The sequence below is a fragment of the Pecten maximus genome, chromosome 14 (assembly GCF_902652985.1).
Source record: "Pecten maximus chromosome 14, xPecMax1.1, whole genome shotgun sequence".
Classification (NCBI taxonomy): domain Eukaryota; kingdom Metazoa; phylum Mollusca; class Bivalvia; order Pectinida; family Pectinidae; genus Pecten; species Pecten maximus.
In genome coordinates, this window is record NC_047028.1 from 29239847 (window position 1) to 29263669 (window position 23823).

At 33.7% G+C, this 23823-nt stretch overlaps 1 protein-coding gene across 1 annotated transcript; it reads left to right on the top strand.

The window, feature by feature from the left end:
- Positions 1-4170: 4170 nt before the first annotated feature.
- On the top strand, positions 4171-14290 carry LOC117341918 (zinc finger protein ZIC 4-like). Its single transcript, XM_033903778.1, is given in 3 exon segments — positions 4171-4892; positions 4895-5281; positions 13551-14290. Coding segments are annotated over 3 exon segments (1392 nt in total). The 5' UTR covers positions 4171-4408; the 3' UTR covers positions 14072-14290.
- The last annotated feature ends 9533 nt before the right edge of the window (positions 14291-23823 follow it).

The following is a 23823-nucleotide window of genomic DNA, read 5'->3' on the forward strand; positions in this document are numbered from 1 at the left end:
AGGTAGTAATATAAATGAAAATGTATTAAAACATAAGATGTACATTTAAGGAATGAAATGTCAATGTCGGATGTTGAATTACATTTGGAAGGCGTTGTTATCATAAACCTAAATAACTTGTGCCCTTTTATAAGTTTATTTATCTATCAAACTCTTTTGATAAAAGAAAAATGTTTAAAGTCAAAGCAACCGTTGTTTTTGAAATGTGTTTCTGTCAGTGTGGTATACAGATTGTGGTATTATGTGATATAAGTAATCATACTTATACGATAATGTGTTAGAATATAATGTTACCAGTTCAATATTATGCAAATGTTTCACCTAATCAAGTTTCCTGGTAAACAATGATCTCGGATTCGTTCCACATGTAACTCGATACCATCATTTATTTTCCGGCTAATCTAACACATGGTCATGTTTACAATGTCCGGTATTAATTACGCCGTGTCCGATTAATATTACGTCACAGTGGTCAGTCATGTTCCGTATGGTCATATAAACAGTACAGTACTGTCTATGGCCTCTAATTCAAACCACGTGCCAGCGTCTGTGATCAAATCTCTAGCACTCTATCGCCCGCCATCTTGAATCATGTGTGATTACGTCACTAATAGTATGTTATGTCATTGAATTATATTTTTTGGTAACCTGTGGTATTCCGTTTATCAGTGTAGTCCGGATGAGGATGGCTGGACCGGGGAAGAGGATGATATATGATAGGGAGGGGTTAGTTAGTACCTGAAACTCAGATATTTTGTATTTAAGTTTTTACTATCAGCGGGATGGAAACAAATTACGTCCGTTAATACTGCTACCGAAAATTACATTTTATAGAAATATTCTCGTCTCCATACACATCAAGTTACGCGTAATATTCAAATCACGCACGTGCATTTGGACATACAAATAAGCATTCTAATCTAATTATAAAAAGATATCCTGAAAACGTTTTAGTATCGTTCTGGCGCGTGCTAACGTTGCTAAGTAACCGGCCACGTGGTAAGTTATCCACATTTTCTTGTTAATTACTTAAAATTAACTAAGTACTGGGTTTTAAACAAACATACGTCTTATTTTAATTAACACAGCTTGACGCCGAGAACCAGAAAATTAGTTATTTTCTTTTTTAATTGGATAAAAACATTCAATTTAAAATTGAGCGCGTGTTTCCTGGTTGTATTGCGCATATGTTTGTACTGAACATTTCAAACTTTGACATATTTTTTATGAAACTGAATTAATGTTTTTGAACTTATGGTAATAATCAAGAGGTATTTTGTCCATTGTTGTTTGTGCCTGAAAACCATAATGAGAATAATATGTTATTGTTATTCCTCATTTTACATTTCTGTGTGAGAGATTCTGCCTTTAAAACTACAAAAATACCTTTATTTTCAGCACTTACCATAGTATATATTTATATACACATATAAACTGTGCTAATTGACAGAGTAGTGACGCACAGTAATGTTGTTGAGAAAGTTACAGCCTACTTCGACAGAACCCGGAATTATCTTAACATAACAATGCAATTTAGCGAGTGTTTTTCAGAAATAATCTTTCTCGACTAAAAAATATTTTTCAAATCAAATCATAATTCAGAAATTATAGAACACTTATTGAAATCTCAATTAATTAATAATTCAGCCAGTATCCTAAATATATTACCATACTAATAATAATATTTATGTAATTTTAAGTAAAATATAAAGTCATCTCGTAATAAATCAATGTAAATAAAACCTAGATATATATTACCTACATAAATGTGGTCGGGTGACGTAGTGGTCATATACTCGAATCTAAGTAGGGATTTGACGTCCGCCATCACGGCCCAGCGTCCATCCAGCTGTCTAGTGTGTTCGATTCCTCGATCAGACATGGAAAGGTGTGGGGTCACCTGCCCGACCACGTTTGTTTCTCCGGGTATTCCGGCTACTCCGGTTCCTCCCACAGTAAGACCTCCCTCCCGGGCCAACAAACGAGATTAATTCACAACTGTTGTAAAATAAATAACGTTTACTTTTATAAACACATATAACACATTGAATAACTATTAATGAGAAAATGTATCCAAAATGAATTTAAATTATACATTATATTTAGCTAATAATTCAATACATTGGAATTAAAATCGAGCCTAAAACAATCGTATTTTCATTGTATCGGTAATAAGCGTTATGCATGTAATTAAAGATGCTAATCCATTGAATACGTCATTAGTTACTTGTATGTTGGAAATATTAATGTATTTTTTTATTATTATTATTTTCTTTTTCACGGAAAAAGAACAAACATTAGAAATGCACAAAACAAGACAAAATTAAAAAATAACACATTGGTGAAACATTTTTCAACTGTCACTCTGAATTTTGTGGTTTTCTCTACCTGCGCATCTTCTGTCCACGTTCTGGTTCAGGTAAAACCTTTTACACTTGAATGTTTAAGTATAATTAAACATTGAAATATAATTTTCGTTTGGAACATCTGAATAGTTTTTGAAAGAAAAGAAAGAAAGAACAGAATGTGATTGACTTACCGAGGTTATTTATATCAATATACATGTATTGAAAAATAACATTAAGGGATCACACTACCTTCACATATTACGTATTTACGGATCTTCTTTCAAAAAGATTTCCACGAAATTATTGTTGTCAGTCAGGTGTGTTTAGTTTATGTTAACTAATTACATAAAAGTAAATTTTACTTTGTAACATGATGCTAAATATAAAAAAATCAAGGGAGATAAACATAGAAATATTTGGGTGGAAATTAGATACAATGATAACAAGTAAAAACATTCAGCGTCCACCAGGGCAACTTTTTTGAAGCATGTTTTCAAAGCAGGTAAGTTAAACATATATCCACATCTTCCAATTCTACAATAACATTGGTGAATACTCAGAACTTTGTACACCAGTTATCAAAGACGGATGATTACCGAGATCATTTCAAGGGAGGTAATACCGGACGGTACCAAGGGAGATAACAAAGATTTATAATTGAAAGCCGAAAAATTACAATTCATACCATACAATCATTGATTCATTTTAAAGCAATACACTCCATTACAACCAAAAATACATTAATTATAGTGTATTCATAATTATGTACCATAAACTATAGTCTAATTTTCATAACAGAAATGGAATAATCTATCATGTATTTACATAAATTAGAAATTTTAATTTTACATGGTACATAAGTAATTAACATATTACGTGCATGCTTTATGAAAGCACATATTACAATAAATTTCATAGAAAAAACATTTTCGCGACCCTCTTCAGGAAATATTTTCCCCAAAAATGTGACATTCTTTAGCAACCAATATATATTTTCAATGATTTGATCAAAATACACTTTCACATTGCAAAAAAAATCAACGTTTGAACCGGGAACTATAAAAAAGGAAAGTTGAAATTATAAATTCTGCTTTGTCGTTCAGAAAACAAACAGAATAAACAAATAAAAAATGAGCAGATAGTCTCATAGCATTGTATGAAAGGTTCATATAGGTTTAGCCAAATTCCAAATCGACGTTGAGAGGTGTATTTGAAGTTAGCTCCCTACAGTTTTATGAGTTATATTATCAATCTACAGTGTTTTAAAATTCGTTTTAAATTTGAATTGTGAAATTTGTTCAAAATAGTTTTCTAGTTTACCAAATTATGAGTTTTGTCTTTAAAAAGAAACCTTGGTGCGTCACGTTTAAATGACACTGTCCTAGGAATTTTAGATAAATTGTATTTTTCAGTGAAGATGAAATTATACCTTTGACGTGATTTTATGGAATTCTTCGTTTTTTCTTTGAACGATACAATTATCAACAATTTGAAGAAAACTACTTAGAATGATATACAGCATGATCTCGTCATTTTCAAATCCTGCTTCTCTGCCTGCAGTTTCGCTAGATGATAACAATCCACATCCAACTCTTTCTCTGATATATGGGAGATCATGTAAACAAAATCATGGAAATTAAAATCCGTCCTGTATTAAAATGATGTCTAGAAGTCCCTGTGAACTTGAGCCATAAAGGGGTGTCCGGGAAAGCTGACAATCAAATAGCTCGAGCGCCAATCGCCGACTGAGAGGGGCGGGGCTTAAGATTAAGCGACCCGCAGTGCAAACAACTTTGCCTGAAAACATTCCAGCACAGTTCACAGTTAACCGACGTAACTCCTCACAGATCGATGGTGTGTTTATGTTACAGGGACTACTGATAGTTTTGTCTACTTTTAAACACTAGATAAGTACACATACAAAGCCATGGACTAAATTTAGCAGGATACCTGTGTTCAAATTCATCACACAAACAAATTATTTTTATCACAAAGGTGACAAAGTGAGGCTGAGAACTTTTTGTTGACAACTGCATTTTTCGCCTGATGTTTGCTCAGCGATGATCGGCACTTTTGTGGAGCGCGGCGATCCCCAACATCTGTCATCCCCGGGGGTAGGATACGGGCACCCCGAGGGTAGCGCCATGGTGCAAAATCAACAGTATGGTTACTATAACGGTCAAACTAGTGGGTACGGTGTGCCATATAGCAATGTTGGAAATCTAAACTCCAGGGAATTATTTCTACGGCGGACGGCGGAGTTTGGACTTTCTGGAAGTGATGTGTCAACTAACGTGAGTTCCCGTCCAGGGATGTTGTTTCCTCCGCCGTCCAGTGGTTTTCACTCACAACATCATCAGGATGTCAGTCCGCACGTCCTTCTGCAGGGACTACATGATGTCACATCATATCATAACCCCAGACAGCACATGCACGGACAACCCGGCTACTACATGTCGGGACATAGTCCGGAATACATTTCCAGAAATGATCAAATGGGACTAAATCCGGCCTCAAGACCGGAACAGTACACTCACGAGAACCAGCCTTTATGAACCCTATCAATATGTTACAGAACGGAACTGGTCCCTTTTTCAGATACATGCGACCCCCAATAAAACAAGAACGCACGTGCATGTGGATTGATCCGGATCAGCCGGAACCAAAGAAACCTTGTAATAAAGTGTTTTTTACCATGCACGAGATCGTTAATCACATTACGATTGATCATGTTGGTGGGCCGGAGCAGGCCAATCATACCTGTTTTTGGCAGGAGTGTCCGAGAGAGGGAAAGCCCTTCAAGGCCAAGTACAAACTTGTAAACCATATCCGTGTCCATACCGGAGAGAAACCCTTCCCCTGTCCATTCCCGGGATGTGGAAAAGTGTTTGCCCGCAGTGAGAATCTCAAGATCCACAAACGGATACACACGGGTAGGTGTAAAATTATGATATATTTAATGAATGACATCAATTGACATTGATTGACAATCAATTGAGTAGCTATATACCTATATATTTATTTATAAGCCGTTTGGCCTCTTGACCACAGACGAGGGATTTATGAGAACCGATGAATACAAAATTGTGATTATTTGTAAATAGAATAAAGTTTCAAAGATTAGTTTCATTTAGAAACGTATCTATAATGCTTATTTCATTCACGGACATATGGTTTTATATTCGCTGATAAATCATTATCAAAACTAAAAAAATCAAGTATACAAAAATCCTTATAACGATTCAAAATAATATTTAAAAAATAAAGCAAATTAAAGAAATTACAGCTCAGCGTGTTTATAATTCCATTTTTATAATGTAATGTTAGAGAATATTTCAAAAATAATTAAAGGAAATTTAATTCACCAATACAGCCGTGGTGTAGTTATCAACCGCTAATGTCATTTAAAACATCAACCATGAGCAAAAAAACATGTGTAATTAGATACAGGAAAAATTAATAATTTAATTTACCCAAAACTTGGGAAGAAGTAATTGATAATTAAAATTTTTCATGATTTAATTTTAAGTATATGTTGGCTAATGAAATCAACATAGGCAATGGATACACCCTCTTAATTACTACGGTAATATGGCTCCTTGGTGTTAATAAGTATCCTCAAGATTTCATAAGAAGTGATCTTCATTAAGTATTTAGTATCGTACTTACTTCGCTTCAAGGAGTCCTCAAGTGAAGATGCTACCGGATTCATAAAACTTGAAGTATTATCAAGATTCAAATTACGTAATCATATATAAGTAATTCTAAGTAAGTATTTTTGAAGTCAAAATTTTTATAAATGATTATATTTCAAACATATTGCGCAAGCACCTCTACAAATTTTAAGCTGTTGATGTTTTTAATGATAATCGTATCAATTTTAAAATGAAATGGTTTGTCAGCAAAACTTAAAATAAAATTTCTGTAGACAAGAAACTTTCCATGGAGAAGACCTTTTAAAAATGACAACTGAATCTTTTTACAAGTTTTTGTACATGTGCTTTATTAAGATACCTTTAATATCAAAACTGCTGGAGTTAATAAGTTAGCATGTCCGTAGTGTGAAAAACAAATTTCAAACAATTTGATATAGAGCAACAACTGTTTGTGTGATTTGGACGGGGGGGGGGGGGGGGGGGGGGGGGGGTATATTCAATTTTATAAAATGAACTTTCGTTTTCCTTAAGCTTCACAACAGGTTGGAATCGTTTTGGTACTAAAAGACCACTTTCAATTCTAAATCATTATTGACGTTTGTGTGAAAAATTGACTTGCTCTGAGAATCTAGTTTGGGTTCATGTTATAGAGAGTTTTATTTGTTGGTAAAACTCTTATGAAGAATTCATATCATCTGTTTTAAAAGTCTTTAAGTGCAAAACCACATCTTAAAATGTGTTTACCATGTGAAACCTACATTTGTCATGTTACTAAATATCCCTGTGGACCCTCCGAATTCTCAGAACCGTATCCCAACACAAGCTGAAACCGCCGTCAAGTACCCATTATAAATATTTACAAATCCCCACCGGCCTGGTGTTGTCTTCTTCCTAACGTGTTTAAATGGTATATAGGTTTTTGTGTCTTCTATGAGAGAGTATACTGTTATATACTCCACAAACGTATATTGCGCTGGTGGGGCCAACTCGAAACTCCCAAAGGCAGATGTTATTTCCAACAAAGTCTTTTCGAGTCACCCCGTGAGAAATTGAGTATAAGTATTTTCCCTGTGGGCTTCCAACCATCATTATGTGCCCTCGATATGTATATTGAAAACATATCTTTAACCAACGCAGATCGTATGAAAAACGACTCCTCCACGCTTGTGAAAAGTCCGGTATTGTAGATGGCAAAACACACATAAAAAACTTCATGATTATTTCGACAGAAATGCCCTCAACTTTGATCTAGTTCGCCGGAAATTTTCCGCGGTCACATATTCTCCATTTTTCTGCTTTTTAAGCTATGCTTAGAATCGGGAAACGGAAAATATGGTTGGGGCGTTTGAAGTCCTCGAGAGTAATTACATTGCTACATGTTCCAGCTCGCGATGTCTTCCTCATCAACTTCGAGGAAGCTTTAAAGGCCGTATACATCAAAGGAAAAGTAATTAATGACTGGGTAATTGATACAACGGTATTTTATATTAAATATTAGGTTCATATTCGTTCTTGAACTGTAGAAGCAGTGAGAGTATTTCATCGTGAAGAAGGTGTGTTTAATTTTTTTATATGTACATTCTCCATAATCTATTATGTACATGTGTTTGCGAAGGTTACAACTTCTGTGTGATGATGTAGATAAATATCTAGGGTTGTGTCTGCTAATTAAGTCAGCAAAACGTACTGAATTAATGTTATCCATAAATGAGTTAATTTGAATATCTTTGATATGGGTGTGTGTTAGGGTAGCCGACTGTGTGAAATTATAAGATTGATGAATTAAACCTCAACCTAAGAATTATGTAACAGTGATTATAATGTATACCTATTATATAAATATATGGCAGTCTTAACAAGTATAAATAAAATTTCCATTTTATCTTATTTTATTTTGAATAATGATATATAAAAAAAAGTTAAAAATATAAAATTTCAGCGCCATAAAATATCTTAAAATCACATTTGTGTTAATAAAGTATTCTACAAACACTGGGCCTCAAAAATGGCTCGCGGTTTCTAACGAAATCAAGTGATTGTATAAACGGACATAATTGATAATGGGTATTGAGACTCCAGCCCTAATTGAATGTTTCAACATCATGGTGTTAGGATGTTAGGGAAACCCAAGTAACTGCAAAAGGATGGTAGATTAACACAAGAATTGACCCAGACAATCTAAAGAGGGTTTGTTTAGATAAACATTTCAAATCAGTTGTTATAACTAGCATTAAAATTAGACACTATCAAATCATTTAGATTCAATTGATCAATGAATTTCCGGATAACATTTTAAAAGTTATGTCTGAAACATAAATGATTTTAAAATGTATATTCAAGGTGAGACCTATAAATTAGATATGAATATATGTTGAATTTCATTACAATACCAGTGTTGTCCCTTTTAGTTGATGTTTCAAGCAATCAAATAATAAATATTGTCAATACTAACAGCATAAGTTCAAAGATTAGCCTTTTTTTTTATTAAGGGGACCAAAAAACTTCAAAATAGCTTATCCTAAGTTACCTATGAAGGTAAATATGGAATAACATATATAATGTATTAGGGGATATGGTATGCTCCATTTTTTTGTTCTTCAAGGATTGAGCGAAAGTTTTCAGGTAGATTAGATAAATAAATTCTATTTGGTGATGAAAAAATTAAAGCCAGCTATCTATTTTACATAATAATTGATTTGTGAATGCATGTTAATATCAGCAATTTCCACAGAATTCCAGAAGGATGAAACAACTGCATGATGCAGTTTTAAATCCATGATAGTTTGTATTTAATATGAGGGGTCTATTTTTAAAGATACATTTAAATGTCTTATTCAATTTAGTGTCAACCACCTATACATAACATTGTTATACTTTCAGTTTTCAGTAAATTGACTTTAAAACCCCTGAAATAGTCCTTCCCTTATTTCGTAATGGAAATATCTTTAAGGTATTAGTATTACTAGGTATATATTGGAACGACTATCCTAAAACGCCTGTAAATATGTGTATAGTGTTCAAATTTAGAAAAAAATATATATTTAAACCTTATGATGTAAGCCTTATGACAACAAATACATTCCGAAAACCCCATATGCAAATCTAGACCCGAAATGATTACAAAAATAATGTAATGAACATCTCATGAACATTTGCTTATAATCCCTTTAACAGTATAATCAATTTGTTTTTGTAAAATTGATAATAGCTAATATGTTGACATTTATGTAAATTTCCACATGTGGGAGAAATAAATGGAAGCTGCTATTACCATTATGTATAGGGCACCACATGTATTATTTATACAGTAAGTAAACACACATGTATACCCTAATTGGTGTGAGATATGGGATTCCTCTCATGGCAAAGTAATTAATTCAACAAAATTCCTAATTCTGGTCAAGGCTATCGGCAATCCCATGTTTAAGTTGACCAAGATAATTTAAGGTTATCATATAGGCAAACATTACGGCATTGAAAGAACTTTCTGGATTAAAAATGAAAATGGACACGTGTATCGCTAAAAGAAATATAATAAGAAAGATAGAATTTCGGTTATAATTATCTGGGCCGAATGAGCGATTTTACCAGTAGTCGCTTGTGTAATGAACAGTAATGGGCTTCGGTGAGCTCCCTGGTATAATGAAAATATCCAATATCACCCAAGAAAATCAGAACATTATGCCAACCAATTAGCATTATGTAAAATTCTTCATTGTGCTGATAATTGATTGTAATTCTATATATCTGATACAGCATATCTGTATTCAAATGGAGCTTCCATCAGCATTCAGATTCTTCAGGTATCTCTAAAGAAGTATATATGTGTTGTTTTTTTATCCTTTTTTTTTTCTCAACCCGATCTTGATAACAATTACTTGAGATATGAAATTGAAATAAGTGAATTACAATTGTAATTTGCTTTCTTTATATAAATGTATATACAAGAGCGCTGAAAAAGTGTTTTTGAGTTTTTCTTTCTCTTTATATATATAAACTTTTTTGGGGGGCATTAAGGATTTTATTCATTGTGAATTTCTGTCACCGAAAATAACAGGAAATAAAGTTAAATATTTGGATTGGAAGAAATTTAATTCCAAGAAATTTCGTCTTTAATGTCGAAATAAATGTCCCCTTTTTAATCCTGTAAGTATCTTCTTCGAGTCGTACAGAAAAGAGTGAGATTACATAATTCGCGAGTCTTTACCAGAAAGTTCTGTGCAGGACAGAACTGGCCACATTTTGGAACCATTTACCCCAAAATTTATCACCGTAAAATTTCGTGATTTAAGGGCAGAGTACGTATTGATTAACTTATCACGATGTGGCGACAGCGGTTCCGACTTTGCTTACGGGAAATAATGGTAAGTGATGGCCTTTTCGTATATCATTTATCAATTACACGTATCGAACGCGCCGCCCTAATTACTGAAGAAATAATCCCTAGGAGATTGAAAACAACTGGATTATTGGTCGACAGGGTCTCCTGATGAGAAAATCATAGAGCTAGGGTTGTATAACGGACTTAGAGTCCGTCTGGAAAACAGGTTGCTTTGGGAAGGAGAATTGATTCGCCCAGCCGGTGTTACGTCTAGTGAGAGGGGAGGGGGTCGAGAGCGCATCGCGAAATAGACGTCCCACAGGGGCATTTCAACCATAGCTAACTATACCAAGTCATCCAGTAGGACAATCCTGTCAACATTTGTTTACATTCTAATATCGAATGACATTATAGTTTCAGGGTTATGTATCTTCAATTCATTACATTTAATAAAAATCTATTTATTGTTCTTACCACTTTATAAAATCTATTTATTACTCTTAACACTTAAACAAAATAAATATAACCTCGTAATTTGTATTTTGTTGTCATATTGTGTAAAGGAATTTCGGTAAATTGCCTCACTAAGATAAATTCTTTAGTACTTAAATGATAAAATCATTATCTAATTACTAATAGAATATCAAAAAGTATGTACAATACATATCTTGTAGATAATATGGATAATTAAAACTTTCAAAGTCGACAGTAATTCAAATATACAGTCATAGGAATTTAGATTTAATATCAACTTTATTTCATTCATGATGTAACTTCAAGTTCATAACAATACATAGTACAGTACAAATGAATAAGATCCGAAACAATTTGCAGTAACTTATATTTATCCGTTTCCTGACATTATCTAATTAGTTAGGCTATGATGGTTTAATTACTGAAATTCACATACACATTTGTTACAGTAATGTACTTGTAAACATAATTTGAATGGTTTTATGAAAATGTGAGTAAAATAGGGGGTGGGGGGAGTGGGGTTTTGGATTAGGGGAGTGGGATGTTGGTGGTGAAGTTGCCAGGTGCAATACAAACCTTTAATTTGATTGTGGATGTTTGTTTAATTAAAATCAAATTAAAAAAATTTCTTCCTTATAAAAGTAATAATATAAAAAAAAACATTTTTTTCATGACGACTATTGGATAACAAATGTATCTTGGTTACACACTGTTGAAACCGAAAGTGGGCGGAGACGGACGTCGTCGGTAGCGATAATAAAAAAATAATGTGCTAATGTTTTTGGTCGGTATCTGTTAAAGATCACATCCATGACAGGTTTGACTCATGTAACTGTGGCCCACGACTATGACGTATGCGAGACATGCCGGCAATACCCGAGATTTATTTCCTAGGTCGTCCGTCTGTTCCGTGGCATTTATTGAGATATATTTTTCTGTCTGAAAATATTAGTTTTTCCTATTCTCTATTGCATCGCCATGGTGTGTTCTTTTGTGGTTCTAGCCAAGTCATTCCATTGACATTTGTGGTGATTTACATAGGTGTATTTATACATATTATTTACGTTTATTTAGACCCACTTTTCATGACCGGGCGGCTTCATATCTGAATTTCCACACCTTTTGACCAACATCGTCATTGACGAATTTGACACGGGTTTTGCCAACTTGCTAAAAACTCTCTTCGACTGTTATCATAGAAATACAACCCATATCACGCTATCTCAGAGTTACTTAAACATATTTATAACAAGAAAGGCTATTAGTTAAAGAGAAGGGACAAAAAGGGACGGAAATACTGTATACAACTAACATGAGCTATACTGATTGACATTATTTGTTTTTATCTTGTTAATTAGCCATGTGGATGTTAATTGACCACACAGACATCGTGATATAGCGCTTCGGCTTATCTGTCCAATGCATTCCGTATCTTCTTACACTTTCTCATTCCGTCTTGCTATTATAATCCGTCTTGTGACATCACTGGCACAAATGTAATGAATATTTCAGCCATGAATTTAGGTATAAACGCAGTATATAACAAATCGTGAATTCAAAACTGATCATTCTGTTATGTCCTAGGACAATTAAATGAGGACAGAGACCGAAAAGGTGCGTGAAGGAAAGTTAGCAAAATTATGAATATTAAAGATTATTTTTTGTATATTTCCTACAACCAATTTTATCTTATATTTATCTTACATTATTTCTTTTAACCACCCATGTAAAAACTTCTCAAACGGAGAAATAACACTTATTTGGTATATTTCGGTAATGTTACAACTCTGTATTTTGTAAACACACCACCTAAGCTATTTAATTATACAATTTGTACAAACCATGTAGTAGATCAGTATTAGGAAATTTACAACTAAATGAAAAATACTTACTCAATATCAGTTAAACGACTAAAGATATTTCACCTGTCACGAAAAAAACTTTGCCGTTTAAATACAGAACAGACAAGCTAGTCATCTTGCCACACAAAAGGACGACATTTTTCTTTTTCAAACTCGAGGAACTTATTTGTCATTTGGCCATTCAGCCTCGCAGCGCTAAGTCGATGAGACTATTATGCGGCTGTGAATAACCCTGCCTTGTCGTGTACACAAGTCGAACGAGATCTCTTCAGAGATCAATTGGTGTAAAGTAGACCACTTTCCTGTGTTGGATGTGTCCGAAAGAACCCATTCTTCTGGTATTCCATAGTTTGTGATGTCAGTTTCAAGGTCATGTGATTATATATACACGCACATGGAATTGTTACATGCAATACTATACACCGTAACAGATACTCGACGTTCAAGGTGGTGATTCAGGTGTTATAGAATATCTTGAAAAGGAGGTCGACAGTGATCAATATTTCTTCAACGTTTAGAGATTATATGTATTTAAACAATTGCCTTTATCTACAAATATCAAATTCACTCCTTGTGCTATCGGTTTGTGACACCTTTATATGTTGTGGAGCAAAATGATACAAATATATTACGTGATTTTCTTGTTACCTGGTAGCAACATGCTGGAATACTTATATTTTGAGGATTCCACTAAGGTCTATTACAGACAAAATAATATAATACTTATCAAACATCCTTATTTTGCAATGTGTCTGCAAAGGTTCGAACCCGTAGCGTTGGATTACTAGACAAACCAGCTTAGCATCTTTTCTAGATTACAAATACACCATAGAAAAAAACTTTAAATAGTATCGTTTGGTAAAGAAAGTATATTATTTATATTTTGCAGGAGAGAAGCCCTTCAAGTGTGATTTTGAAGGATGTGACCGGAGATTCGCGAACAGTTCCGACCGGAAGAAGCATAGTCACGTGCACACTAGTGATAAGCCTTACAATTGCAGAGTGAGAGGTTGTGACAAAAGTTATACCCACCCAAGCTCCTTACGTAAGCACATGAAAATCCACGGGGACATCTCCCCCGATATGGAGAAATCGGACTCGGAGGATCACTCAGAGAGCAGTGAATCAATGTCAAGGACCACGCCCTCAAATGACGTCACGATGCATTCGCACCAATCACCGCCTTCAGGAGAAAGTGTTACTGACACGAAACCCATTTTGACGTCACCTGTGACGTCACACATTGATCAGAATAATGGAATTCCCGTACCGGAAGTGCCTAAATTAAATGACTGGTTTGTTTGCCACCCACGAACAATGACTTCCGCCCCTTCTAAAGAACATACTTCATTCCCTTCTATAGCACCTTTATCGTCATTTCACCCGATGCCCATCATGCAATATTCGTAACAGGAAGTGACGTAATGTGTTTTATTGTGCACCTGTTACAAAGATCTGAAGAAAACGTGTCGTTCATTGTTTCAAAGTCGTGAAAGTTATGGATAGTCTTCATTGTGAAGGTTGTAAGATGTAGTATATACATTAACTGCAGATTTCGTATAAATATGTTATATATAGACATTCATATATTATATAAAAATATTAAAATATCAATGTTTTAAATGTAAATCATTAGTTTATTGTTATTTTATTATTCGGTAACCGAACTACCTAGTTTCCAAATTACAAGGTAACTTAATTGCCTAGTTTCCTAACCACACAGAAACCTAACGACCTAGTTTCCAAACTACACAGTAACCTAAATACCTAGCTTCCTTCACTACACATTAACCGAAATAACGTGACTGCCCTGTCACATAAATGCATTCAATAAACCATCAACCGTTAAACACGTCTTACTAGGTTATATGGATCTACAATCTACAAGAGAAAGTTTTTACAACGATAAAGCATGTCTGAAAATTCTTTTCAACCCTGTTAATAAGTATTAAGTTGTAGTAACTATAGTCACTTATTCATTTAAAACTATACGTGAGTGCACCAATATAATTTTTACATGTTTTGTTTTTGTCTGTTTTTACCATTTTTCCTCCTTATCACCTTGATTGACAGTGAAGAATTCATAACCAACTAAACAGCTTATTAAGGACCAAGTAACGGATCTATCAACTTTCTTAACTACTCAGTAACCGAACTGTAAAGATGTTTCACTCAGTAACTGAGCTGTCAGCGTTTTTAACTACTCAGTAACGGAACTCTCTGATTCTTAACTACCCGGTAACCGAACTGTCAATTTTATTAACTTCGCAGTTACCTAATTAACTGACATTACTTTTTAGTAACCAATTACATTACTAATTTAGATACTCGCACTCCAACCTATCCACAAATCTACAAAAAATCACCTAAAACATTTCAACTACACATTAACCCACTTAACCACTAACCTTAATACTCGCTAACCTTATAATTACTTTTCCGTACTTGCCAATTAAGCTACTTAGGCACAGATGTAACTACCCTAAAACTATATTCTTTAGTGGGGCAAGCACTCACTACCGATATAACTTCCAACTATTTAACTGAAAGCTTAACTAACCGCCTATTCTTGTTAAGATTATATTTGAAAAGTATTTGATAAATCTTTAACAAGATATATACAACCAAGATACCTTTGTAGCGTTTCTTGCTTCTTTAGCGGTAAAAATATTTTTAAGCGTGTTTTTTTTATATAAATAACTGCCTTTTTTTGCACAAGAGCTTATCATAAACTGGATATTTTCAATAACCTTCAGTTGCTTTTTGTATTATATAAACAATAAAAGGGACATTTCCCTAGGAAATTTTCAAGGTTGTCTTCCTGGAAGACAGAGTGGATTCTTTATCTACGTGAACATATTTTAGGAGACAATATATAATGACGTCATTCCTTAAAGAAGAACAATACCTATTGTTCTAGGTTTATGATTAAACTTGCATTAAAAAAATGTTTGCTTTAGTGATTCATTCGGACATACAAGTAGGCGACATGTCATTTCCTTTTATTGCCGCGGAGGAATAATGCACCAACTGTGCCCTGTAAATACTTAAAAGGGTCACTTTCTTTTTAAAAGAAAGTAACAAGATCAAGAGAGAAAAGCGAGACACCAACATTAGCTCTTACTTAGGGGTTTGTTACTTATATAATGTTATATATTGTATATCAAAAGTTCATACATTAGGTAATTAAATGCTATATTTATATGGAAATTAGATTTATAAAGATAACAAAAACCAATCAAAATATATTTGAAGTTGGACAACAAATTAAACGATTTAGTAGACATTTTCAAATTCATGTATTTGATGTTAAATGCAACTGTAAATTAGCAACAAATTCAATAATATTTTTGACAATTTTCACACAGACATTTAGTGCTTTTAATTCCATTTCATGAAAGGTCGGCTGTTTTAAACAGGGTGACACTTAGTGCAACCGCCCTGTCGTCGATTTCAGAATTTAAATGTTTAAATAAGTTTGTTCAGATAATACTTATCAGATTATTGCCACATTATAGCACTGCAAAAATCTTGATAATGAAGATATATAATGATTTAAACTTAAACACATATAACACTAAAATGTGAAATACGTTTCTAATGTTATGTTGCGGATTCACACGATTGGATATTTTTCATTTTACATCATAATATTATATACACGAAAATATATTACAGCAAAGGCATACCATACAATTATTAACATACCGTATTTTAATTGAAACATATTCACACTGAATATGTACATTTCACATTGTATTATGGATGATATATTTAGTTTTACACGATAAGCATACCAACATTTCACATGCTATGTACAATGTACACCGAAATATATTGCAAGTACAGTACGTAAGCTGCATAATATATGATGCTTTACTTGACGTATCTAAACTAAAACATATTACACAAACTGTACACGGTATGACATTCACATGTTACATAAAAAAACATTTCACATACTATATACACCGAAATATATTGCAAGAAAGTCAACTGCATATTATATGAACCTTACATAACGTATTCGTATTGAAACATATTACTCAAACTGTACACGGTATGACATTCACAAGTTACTTAAAAAACATGTTACATTATAGTAACACAGGGATAAAATACGTCATCTTCCAATTTACGACTTAACGGATTCAAAATGAAACGTATTACATAATATTCACATCAAAGCATAACACATAAGCTTCACACTGCATGTTACACTACATACAATTTTAAAATCAAACATTTTACATCATATTCTCAATGGATTATTACATTATTTACTTACATACTTACTCTGATCTATATATCAATGCAAAGCTGTATAGAATACCAGTAAAGATATACAAACTAGAAATACATTATGTCACTATTAGAATTAGATCAACAAGCTACGCGAAACAAGCATGTCATCATGGAAAGTAAATAATGCTTATTTTTGTTGCCGTTTCACAAAATACAAAAATCAACATTAATTTTCGAATTCACCTACAGGCGAATTGCCTTTCTGATATTTCAATTCGTTATTAGAAAACATTGAGAATATTTTTTCACTGATTTAAATCACGAAGCACAAGATGTCAAAACAGCAAAGAATACCGACATAACAACGAAACCATAATTCAAAATCGATTAAACGAATGCAAAACATTGAGAAAAAATATAGATTTGTATGGCATTCCCAGCAATAGTACAAGGAAAACCTAAATACAGAAATGAATCTTTATTTCCTGTTTACACATTAACCTAAAATCATAGGAGCACTTAAACACGAATTTGTAGTGCAATCACAACGAAATAGCATAACCCTAACAAGATAGCATGACACCCCGACAAGTCGCGGCCAAACTTGCATCAGGCATGGTAATGACCCACTGTCAATTCTGTTTCCTAGATAAAGACAAGATGATTGGGCAATGTCTGATTGAAACTGTTTTGAAACAACAGTTTTTGGTGCAATAGGTTCGTCATTTTCTTACAGTTACGACAATGAACAATATTTTTGAAGCATGCAAGTCAAAGATTTTTATGAAACGATAATGCTATTCTGATACGTTTGCAATATACTGAGCGCAAAGAACTTTGGGTATGTTTGGTTTGGTTTATTTTGTTTAACTGCCAAGTTCTGGAGGTGGCGGAAAGCGGGAGTACCCGGAGAAAAACCTACGATCATTACCAGGCAACTGCTCCACGTGGGTTTCGAACTCGCAACACAGAGGGTGAGGGCTAGTGATAAAGTGTCGGGACACCTTTACCACTCGGCCACCGCGGCCCTGCACAAAGAGCTTGGACATTCCCTATCTATTGAACAGAACTATCGAATGGGATGAGAGGACAACATATTTCCTTTACTGTAGAGTAGATGACAAACATTTTCATCTTCACAATAATATTCTCGAATGTAAATATATTGATAAGTGTCAAGTGGAGAAATATCATTTCCATGTCGTGTACGGACAACAACGGTATTGTGCTCAATCTATATTTCATTGTGTTGACAAAGAAAACTTTTAAATTTATTATTATCACCTGTGGTCAGGGCCACCTGCATACGTCGTCATCCGATGAGTATTTTGTAATTTTTTTTCTGAATGCCAAATATGTTTTGCTTAGTACGAGATGGTGAAAAATCGAGTAAAAGAACTCGTTATCAGTAAGATGTGACCGGGTGTGGTGCCCTGCTGGTCATGGGCAGTATGCTTCAGTTGGGTAACGCTATAAAGTCAACATCAATTCAGCGCTATCTCAAAGGGGCAAAAACCAACATAACTAAGCCTTTTAAAACATATTAGCACACACATCATACGCTTACATCTCGCAGAGAGGGGAGGCCGTCCTTAAATGACCTTAGCTGTTGGCAGGACGTCCAATAATACAAACCTACCCCTTGCCAATAATTTGGTACCCATGCTATGTTATAGAAGTATTCGAGATATTTCATACCCAAATGATTGTGAACGGGTATTTTCATATCATGTCATTTCTTGAACATTCAATTACTACCAATCATCCTATATCCAACTAATTACCTACGGACATTCTCATAGGTATGTCATAGTGTATCACCCCGATAATCACATTCATTTCCTGCAGATAAACTCATGTGCATTCCAACGGATTTCCCCATAAATATCATAATCATTACTCATATTAACTCATTTCCTACCGAAAAATCACATAACCATTTCATTTACCATAACTAATGTCATATTCAAATATTTCCTTTACATATCTATTGAATGACATACGCATATTGTTTGTTAATTTCCACGACACAACATCAACCTCTTTCTCGCGATAACGATTGCTCTCAGAGGACACATTTCGAAAATGTCAAATGCCTAGGGGAGATAATTATGACATTCACGAGAGGAGATCTACTTTTGTGTGGTTTAATACTCCATCTATAAGTGTACATATAAAATACACTGTCATAATATTTGTCTCAAAGTTTAGTGTCATCAAATTCATCACGCGTTTTCAATATTATCTGAAAGTCCAACGCTCATATAATAAAATATGTTCACACTTTTGCAGTAAATGTTGACAGATTCTACAGATGAAGGAATACATCTCTCTTTATTACGACTTATGCTTTTCATAAGATTTTATTTGATTTGATGATCTTTATTCGAAGCTAACAGATCTGAAAACTTCAAACAAACGCCCTATACGGAAATATAGTACGCATTTCACGTCGAACTCTGGGTTATCGTATGAAGATAAACTTGTCATCTGGATTGCGTACGAGTGATAGCAAACATCTGGACCAGAATCGGGTATAGGATGACACATTTATTATCGGGTACTTTGGCCTTGATGAGTCACGTTGGTAATGACACAACAACTATTTTTGACATCTTTTTTGGTCGATGAAGAACCATTCATTAAAATAGTCACTGTGTAGGAGATTTACCAATATAGATGTATATATACTGTTAATTTTACTGTTATGAACTTTTTGTGAGGTGGCTAACTAGTTATATGAACCTGATAACCAGATATTGACCGAGACGATGTTGAGGTCATTTGAACTTTTCACGTCCACAAATCTACACAACATAAGCTATTTGTGATTTGGTGATTGGAATATGGACAGTAAAACTCTGATTCTGAAAGGGATGCAATGGTTTTCATAAGTCTGTTTTGAAAATTTTCTCAGATCAGCGTTTCTAATATGCAATATCGGTGATTAAGCTATTATCAGCATCCTCTTCAGAGGTTATCCGCAATAGTCATTGATTATTAAACATGTTTTCTTGATCTTAAAATATCCAGAGCTTGATAAAGACTTGAGGTGCAATTCAAGCAGAACAGTAATGTATAGAAACAATAAATATGTTTTTGTTTGTTTGAAAATATGTTTTGTTTTCTTTAGAACTATACTTACCATGCTTTTCAATTAATCAAAACGTAGCAAAAAGTTAAAGTTTGGTGGCAAAGGCCAAACAATAGGGAGGTGTTGAGACGTGTATCATCTGCCTCTCAAACTTAACATGATAGTATTAGTATATTGTGGTAGCTGGTAGCAAACAAAGCTTACTGTTGTTGTATTCATTCACATATACACATCATCGTCGCTAAAGAAGTGCCCAGAACAAAATGGATGGCGATTTTTTACCTGTAATTTCATATTATGAATTCATTGAAGATGTCCTCCTTGGATTTGTTATTGCTTCAGCATTATGGTAATTTTTAGACCCCATGGAAAAATATCTTACTCTATTATCAGTCATATCAATTTCTTGTAAGTATTTATCTCACGTTCTACAACAAACCAAAGATGTATTATGCTTAGAAAAACAAAACGATTTTAATTATATGTTTTGAAATGGAAATCTGTTTCTTGTTTTCTTCCGGGTTGACCAGAGTTTGTATCAAATTGTATACAATTACAATGTTTATGTTATCTATTTCATATATGAAATGAATGATGATTACAAATCTGAGATTCAGGTGACCTTGTATACCATTACAGTGTCCGAGGCTGGATAAACGTTATCTTTAGCTCTATCACGAGGATATGAAACATCCTCGGTGATGTTTCGACCGAATGACAGCTTCCTTCCGTTAGATCAAGAGTTGACATTGCAAGACTGCAACTGACAACTGAGTGCGATCACGTGATCGAGAAATGGGCATCGTAGAGACAAACACACGGAAGTCACTTTCAAAGGAATTCATTTCAGCAAAAATTAAGTAATGACAAACCTCAGACATCTTGTCATCGCGTTCTAAGCATATAGAGGGAACATCACATGAATTGTCACTAACCAAACACGTCGCTGTTCGCGTTAAATGGAGACCCTGCAGTTCTACCGACGAACACACTGCTCCTAATACCTTCTCCGATATGCTGTCGTGTTATTTTAACACCGGGAAGATTTGAAATTGCAGAAAGACTCAGCGGTATGCCTCAGTGGGCTTCCAGAATGATTTGGCTTGTTTGCTCTTGTTAGCGAGAACAGTTCCTGGTGGTCCCGTGTCAGAGGTGATATTTGTGATAGGACAAAATTAAGGGGGAAATGACACTCAAATTGGTAACATTTCAGAAACTAGATATTTGTTGTGTTTTTTTTTTCTTTCGTCGATTTTGCCTTCAATACGTAACTGATTAACCACTAATAAAATGATATGAAATTGATTTCATATTTATTAACACCTTTTCTCCACCATTTTGCTGACATTCGGTAGGTCCGATATAGTATTCTCCATTCTAGATGTTTAACTAACTTCAAATTCCTTTATTTTGGTAAATAGTTGTTTTTGTTTTTGTTTTTTGTTTTTTACTTTCATCATTATTATATTTATTTATTCATTCATTTATTTTGTATTTTTCTATAACATTCAGAGAAGTTGACAAAGTGTTTCATGAAATTCTAAAATTGCTGTAAAGGTGTCTTTTCAAATGCATTAGCCATCGCGGTTTTATCAAAACCGATCTATTCACTTGACAGGGTGCATACCTATATGATTTCCGTAATTATTCCCCATCCTGGGAAAAGGCGAGAATGTTCCCCTTAAAAAGTAACAAACGTTACAGGATTAGTATTTCCAGAAATCACGTGGCTGGATTCTGTTCAAGACAATAGCTACTGGAGTAATCAAATCTCTATGGCAACTTTTAAAACAAGAAAGCTTATGAACAACATCTGGGTTGTTACATACATTAGCATACTCTTATAGAAAGAATTTTGACTGAAGGGTTGTCAAACGTTATTTAAGGATTAACATCAATTATTTTTTCTGTTATACAGTCATAACAGAAAAAACTGGAGTGTACTCTAAATAAACCGCGAAGCGGTTTATGAAGAGAGTACACTCCAGTTTTTTTTATGTTATGACTGTATAACAGAAAAAATAATTAATGTTCATTCTTATAATTTAATTTCGTCTTATACACACCAAGATATTTCACTTTCTTTGGCGAACTCTTTTCTGTGATAAATTATTACGCAACGTCATCAGCCAATCAAAAATGACGTTACATTTCGCAACGTCAAACATTTTGTTATGGAGGTATAACAAAATTATTTCAGCCAATGAAAATGCGTGTTTCATACAAAATTAAATTATTTAATAAAAGGAACTCCTGTGGAGAAGCCGATAGCTACCTGGGTGACTACTATGAAATACAAACTATCAAAATACGATCTTTGTGAAATAAAAACTTAATCAAATATCAAATTGACTATTAAACGATGACCACGAGATCAAATTTTTATTATTACTATTTTTATTTGCTGTGTTTAATAATTTATTTTGAAAATTGGTTTAATGTGAGGAACTAGTGCAGCGTTGAGTGTTTACCGAGACTCATCGTGTAATATTCAGTGATGAGGCCAGCAGTTTATCATGAAGGCCACTTGGGCTCTACTCTTTTTATCTTTTATCATTACATACGTTGATGCGCAAACAGCCATAGTCCAAAGTCCAGACTGTCAGGGTACTAAGGACAAGATCTGTTACTTCATATCCACCATGTTCATTACATATTTGTACAGATAATTTGTTCTTTTCTCACTTCTCTTCTTAACGAACGTTGAAGAGACCAATCCTACCCTGTCACCCCCGTTGCAATACTTGATATCTTTGATTTTCCGAAACGTTACGAATGTTTGATATTTCTATATTCACTCTTCCGGATATTTGTCCTCATATGACCGAAATTGACGTTTAACCCACAATATACAAACACTGTATAGTATATCGCAAGATGTTGTTATAATGTTAATATGATTATCATTAGTTACTGTATAGTTGGTAAAATTCGCGGGTGATTTAATTTCAATATATTAACGGTTATTAGATAGAGCATGAAAATGAATACCAATCGAATATTGAAATTATACTGCAGAATTATAACAAGGCGTGGCTTCCGGAATCTTTTTAAAGCTACAGGAACAAGGAGTGTCATTAATTGTCACCTTTAACGTAAACTGGTATGAACATTTTATTATATATCGTCCTCGTGAAAATATTTCATCACTTATATAAAACAAATATATTATTTCGTAGGTAATTCTTTTGGCCATTAAGTAATACTGGTTAGCAAATTTGTCTCAATTTGTACAATCATCACATCAATACACTTACTCCAATTATTCAAAGTTTGTCTTTCAAACAGCATCCACCCAATTTTATCTACATTTATCATTCAGCTTAATCAGGTGAGGTATCTATTTGACAAGACAATGCCAACAATGTCTAAATCATAAACATATGTTGTGCAAACGGACAAATAGTGGAAATTTAACCTCCAACCTCAATTCTGATAACATTTTACTTTATGTATGCATTTTATAAATATTTGATATTTGCCTTATTTATAGACTGAACCTGAAAAGGACAACGACACTTATATTAAATAAAAATAACCTACGAACTGTCTATATATAGACATTTATCTTGACTGACCTGAACGAGATATTGAAGAACTGATGACGTACATGGGTGCATTGAGTGCGTCACGTACACTACTGCTTGTGATACTACAAAGTAGAATAAAATTCATAAGCAAATATTATTTTTAATGTATGAATAATATTCAATAAACGAAAATCATGTTTGGCTTATTTCACCTTTAAGCGTTTTTTCGTGTGTATGATAGAGAAAACTTCAACATGCTCATATCAACATTGTTTTGACACGATAACCATGTA